Source organism: Ipomoea triloba, chromosome 13 (assembly GCF_003576645.1).
Source record: "Ipomoea triloba cultivar NCNSP0323 chromosome 13, ASM357664v1".
NCBI lineage: Eukaryota > Viridiplantae > Streptophyta > Magnoliopsida > Solanales > Convolvulaceae > Ipomoea > Ipomoea triloba.
The window spans coordinates 7,161,868-7,168,004 of record NC_044928.1 but is presented as its reverse complement, the minus strand read 5'-3'; the positions used below and the strand labels follow the sequence as shown (position 1 = coordinate 7,168,004).

General features: G+C 37.0%; 1 protein-coding gene across 1 annotated transcript; it reads right to left on the bottom strand.

Annotated features, from left to right (window-relative positions):
* Positions 1-217: 217 nt before the first annotated feature.
* LOC116001622 (zinc finger A20 and AN1 domain-containing stress-associated protein 7) lies at positions 218-682 on the bottom strand. The gene has a single exon (XM_031241512.1). It carries the CDS (start codon positions 680-682, stop codon positions 218-220), a length of 465 nt encoding a protein of 154 aa, XP_031097372.1.
* Positions 683-6,137: the final 5,455 nt, after the last annotated feature.

The following is a 6,137-nucleotide window of genomic DNA, read 5'->3' as shown; positions in this document are numbered from 1 at the left end:
ATTATAATTTTTAGAGATTGAGTGACATAGTGAAAGATAAGGCGGATATGGAATTAAAGCGTCAATTTCAGCATCATCAAATTAAGAAATACTTAATTCAAAGCCAAATATGCAAATAAAGATTTCTATGAATTTAATATATATAGCTTTCAAAAAAAACAGAATTTAATATATATTTAAAACCAATAAAAAATCGTGTGCTTTTAGAATTTGAATTTCAGAATCTGTGAATTTTATCGGCCTTGATTAGAGGATTAGCCTTGGCGATGGCATCCCGTCCTTGACCCTTGAAGTCAAAGGTACAATCATGCTTCTCCGGGTACCTGTGGACCCGGCAGAAGGTACAACCGCATCTGCACTTGAATTCCATAAGTCCCACTTTCTTCTTACAACTCCAGCACCTACTCGGCGCGGGCGGAGGAGCCGCCGCCGCCTCGCCACCGCTAACTGCCGGCTGAGACGGATTCGCCGCCAAAGAATCGATTTCTACTCGCAGATTAGCGGACGTATTTAGCGTGAGCTTGTCCATCGCCTCTCGCTCTTCCTTCACGCGGAGATCTCGGTAGCACTTGGAGCACAGTCCCTTCGTCGCCGCCGCGCCAAAGAAGCCGCAGCCGTTTTCGCAGAGTGAGGGTTGCGACGGCGGAAATCCGGTGCCGTAGTCATTCCCGTCGGAACTCATATTGATTTCTATCGGTGTCGGCAAAGAGAGAATAAAGAGGCTCAGAAATCGATTGAGCGGTCAATTTGGATGGATTAGGGCTTGAAGCTGATATATATAAGGGTAAGTTAGTCGGTCGAAGACTACTCCGAGTAGGATTAGTGTTAGCTTCCTGATTTGACTACAGTGCCCTTGTACAAGATTTTTTTATTTTTTTTTAATTATCTCTTCTATTCAATTTCAATGACTTTTCATAATTTTAGTAGGATTCAAACTTTCATATTTTAGTTGGAGGAAGATTTTAAAGTGATCAAACAAAACAATTTAATTAACTGTTGAATATTAGGAAACTCCTAGTGGGCTGGATTTAGTTTCCTATTCCTATTATGGTAGATTTGGTAGCTAGTTTAGTATATATAGAGGCATAGAGAAGAATCATATATTATATTATTCTCTGGTTTTCTTACATACTTTGCTTCCGCTAACTGGCGGGTGGTTGTTATTCTCCACCCGCCAGGTCTTTCAATCCCTCAATTTCAACATGGTATCAGAGCCTAAACCCTAGGACCCAATCCCCATTGCCGTAGCAGCCGCACCTCGCCGGGAATTATCGTCGCGCCACCGCGACTGTTTCACGTTCACCGTCGATCTCGTGGTTCTTCCTCCGATCTAACACCACAGAGCCCTCGAGAACATCATTGCGAGTCTTCTGCCGCAAACCCGGTCGCCGTCCGCCGCCGCACGCGCCCTCACGCGCCGCCGCCGCTGTTGGGAAGTTCGAGAGTTTTCCGGCCATATCTCTGTCACCCGGTCTCCGATCAGGACGCCGCGACCACTACTGGAATCGTCTCGAGGAGACGCACCTGCCCGTGTTGTCGGAATTCCCCGTCGCCGCCACCGGCCGCCGGTCACCGCCGCCGTCGCCTGTTCATTCCAGTGTGATTGGAGTCTGTTTGAAGTGTATTTGGGTTTTGGTTCATAAGGTTTTGGGTTCACAGTTGCTTCCAGTGTGTTTGGAGTTTGGTTTAAAGTGTTTGGTTCAGCAGCAGTGTGTTTGGAGTTTTGTTTTTTTGTTAAGCAGTTCACAGTAAACTCCTTTGCTATTCTTTGCTCCCTTTTTCGCCTATACCGCTCTCAATGAAGTTCAATGAAGGCTTTGTTAACATGTCCTACTCTATCCTTGGTGTGTTCATCTCCATTCCCGAGGTTCGTGTTCAACTCCATCCTCGGTGTGTTCATTCCCAAGATCATGTTCAGCTCCGTCCTTGGTGTGTTCACCTTTATTCCCAAGGATTGTGTTCAGCTCCATTCTTGGTGCATTCGTCTTCATTCCCAAGGAAGGGTCAAGCATAGTGAAGCCATCCATCCTAGAGTGCTTATGTTGCTGTGGTGGTGTTCGTGTTTACCCTTGGTGCCATTATTCCCAAGGATGTTCGTGACAAGCTTTGTCCTTGATGCATTTCCAAGGGTTGTGTATAGCATTGTCCCTCCGAAGCCATCCAGCACTGTTATCCTCTAGTTGCTTTTAATTTTCATTTGTAATTTTGAGTGAGGTAGAGTGTTTGTTTTTATCCAAGCTTGGAACTTTCAAATGTTCCAGCTTGAGGGGGAGTGTTGAATATTAGGAAACTCCTAGTGGGCTGGATTTAGTTTCCTATTCCTATTAGGGTTACCTATTCCTATTATGGTAGATTTGGTAGCTAGTTTAGTATATATAGAGGCATAGAGAAGAACCCTATTGCACTCTTTCATTATAATACATTCATATATTATATGATTCTCTGGTTTTCTTACATACTTTGCTTCCGCTAACTGACGGGTGGTTGTTATTCTCCACCCGCCAGGTCTTTCAATCCCCCAATTTCAACATTAACTTCACGAAGCTAATTCATATACTTTTTTCCCGACACATTCAAACATTTCATAAATAACAATTTAAATATAGATAACAATGAAATAGTTGATTGATTATCAAACATTTAAAAATGGACATTAAGCATATTATAATGTGTTTTAAACTTTTAAGTTTATGATTTTTTTTTAAAATCATATAAAAACATGTGAAATGCATCTATTTTATTGATGTTAGTTCAAAATATTTTTAAATGGGTTTTATATTTTAAAATTAGTCTATGAAGTCTGCCAACCTGTATAGGCAAGTTTGAGTGAGAGGTCCGCACGAGCTTAACTCATTGGTTGAGTAGGCTATATTTAGAGGAAGAAAACAAATAGTGTTGAAGTACTTACCATGTTGAACTTCCCTTGAGCTTGATTGCAAGCCCTTGCATCCTTTCATAGTCATCAATCGGTATTCTCTACATGCAATCAAAAAAATATTAACATGCCTGAATGATTACCAAAGGCGGTCTTCTCTTCCAAGTGATGCATAAAAATTTGGTGATAAACCCAGAAGTCATCCATAAAACTCAGCAAGGCACTCCCTGCTGTCTCATCTACCAACTTATCAATCCGAGGTAAAGGGAACAGGTCATTTGGATATGTCTTATTCAAGTCTGTGTAATCCACACACATACGCCATACAGGCGGTTTAGGCATTAGAACTACATTAGTCAGCCAGTTTGGATATTTTACCTCGTCACGAATGTGTCTGGCTGCTAGTAGGGTCTCGACCTCCTTTTTAACGATTTCTCTCCTATCCGTGGATATATATCTTTTCTTCTTAATGATTGGCTTATGGATTGGGTCTATTGCTAACCGGTGTGAAATTATGGCTCTGTTGACTCTCGATATATCCTCTTGACACCAAGCGAAGGCCTTTCGGTTTTTACTCAACACTTGGATAAATTTCTTCATGACTTCTTCAACCAGGCTAACTGCAATCTTCATCTTTCTTTCTTGGTGTAAAGGGTCAATCTATACCTCCTCTAACTTGACAACCGACTCAGGACGATCAACCAATTCCTCTCGCTCAGTCTGTCCAGAGATGGCATGCACTCGCATCTCCTTCTTCCCCATCTTTCGACAAGCATAGACATAGCATTCCCAGGCTGTTTTTTTGGCGGGAACGACATGCTTTCACATTTCAATTAAAAATTGGTATAACAAAAGATTGAAAAAAAAAAGAATCCTCGAAGAATCTATAAATATATAATACAAATGTTATTGGCTTGGGGAAATGCACAATGCAAAATGCAAAATGCAATCGAATTTCTACGATATATTTTTTTATGACCTAAGTTTATCGGTTTAGTCAAAGAGGTGGTCTCCTATAAGATCGTTTTACAGTCTCAATCCATGAGACGAGTAGACTATAATAAAAATCAATCATAACAGAAATTGGAATATAATCAATAATTTAAGTCTTATATATAATATTTTATATCATAAGTGTACTATTTTTATAGCAAAACTGTAATAAATAATATACAAGAAATAAATTAATAACATAACATAATTATATATATCATAAATGCTTTAAGCATTATATATAATACTTTATAGTATAAATGTAGTATTTTATAAAAAAAAAAACTTTAATTGAAAATTTGCAGAAATAAAGTAATAAAATAACATAATTATAGATACTCTGTATGATCAATACATTAATCCTTATATATTATACTTTATAGCATAAATTTAATATTTTGTAGCAAAACTGTAATAGAAATTTTATAGGAAAATAAAATAATAACATAATTGAATTATTGTAGATATAATCAATACTTTAAGCATTATATATAATACTTTATAACATAAATGTAATACATATTTTGCTTGGAATAAAGTAATAACATAATATAATTAAATGTGTTGTATGCTAGAAAGGTGCTTCCCCATAAGAAATGTGGTGTGATAAGTGTATTCATGTCCATGTGTCTACCCCATATATAGACCTATTTTAAGAAAAATACTTTGGTGTTATCTAAAATGTGTCTTAATTCATCTGTTTATATCTTTAGGCGCATAAATGGTTGGATTGAAGACAATTGTATTTCTTTGGAGACATTTTTTATTTATTTAATACTTAACATTGCATGCAGTGATTATTTATTTAATACTTCGTTTTTTACCATACCACTTTTATGTACATTTATTCTGATGTGCACTCTAAGTTAGATTTATTTAAATCTATTCCACTTGGAGTTATTGTGAGAAAGTGCCACACAATTTAATTTGATAGAAAAGTCTATTCACCCATCTAGACTTTTCACCATTCATCATGTAGATTAAATCAATTAATTAAAATTCCTATTATAAAATATTGAACTGCAATTTTGAGAGCCACTCTCTATCTCTCTATCCATGCCAACCTTATTGATTAGGGTGAGACTTCAACCCGTGACATTCTCTTTGGAATGATAGCAACAATACAATCAAACCACAAGGTTGATTGAATTAGGAAAGGGAAAAGGAAAAATATAGATATAATTATGAAAGTTGCTATTTATGACAAATTGATATGTTATCGACCAGAGTCCAACATATGCATGGTGGATCATGCTCATAATATGTATAATAGTAAACAGTTAATATATTATGTAATTTCAGATAATAAATTATGTACATATTACAATTAATATATTTTATACATTCAATTTATTTATAAATACAATGTCAATCCCAGGATTCACAGGTATATAATCTAAATGTTGTTTTGAATTGGAGTCCACAGTTAATGAGTGGATGGGCGGGTTTGGGCCAAAATAGGCCCGGAGGAATCTAGTCTAAATTGCATTCAATCGTATAGATCGAGTCATTAGTGCGAAAATTGTTGGGCCTTGGCCTTTGAACACAGCCCATAAACAAACTCCAAAGTATTAGAAAGTTCGGTAAGAGCTTTGAGGTTAAAACGTGTTCAAATCTCACTCATATTATGGTCCCTCTTTCTAGCCAATAGTTATACCATGGACCCGGTCCATCTTGTAAGGTGGATCTGTGTCCATTTACATATTAAATGTTCCAGTGAGATCCATATATAAATGGGTGGGATCCAGTGAGACCACCATCCGATGTGAAATTACATCTTATGCATCTAATCAAGATAAATTACTGGTCATGATTTATCATTTTTTTCCATTAAATTAAGATTGAATTAATTGATAGGGGTGACATAGTAATTTTGGTTTCCTCATACTAATTTTGGTTTTATTTATTTATTTGGTGAATTAATTATCTTATATTCTACAGTGTATGAATGTTTGGCTACAGCATGTTTCACACAACGGGTGTGCATTGTACAATGAAGATGAGCTATAGTGTATGCATGTTTGTTGTATAGTATTTGCAATGGTGAAAAAGGTGAGTGATGTAATGGGGGGCGGGGGCTGGGGGTAGTCAATTAAGTCAACGATTATGGTGGTGACTGAGGGTGTGTGCAATTCTGTTATGTATATTACCTCAAGATTTGTGCATTTTGAAGAAAAACAATATGTGAAAAGTGCATTTACTAGATGTCCTAGAAGAAAAGATTAAATTGTTTCCTCACGATTTGTATGATTTGAAGAAAAATAATATG

Coding starts and splice junctions, on each gene's coding strand:
- LOC116001622 (XM_031241512.1), bottom strand. CDS start 682: ATGAGTTCCGACGGGAATGACTACGGCACCGGATTTCCGCCGTCGCAA.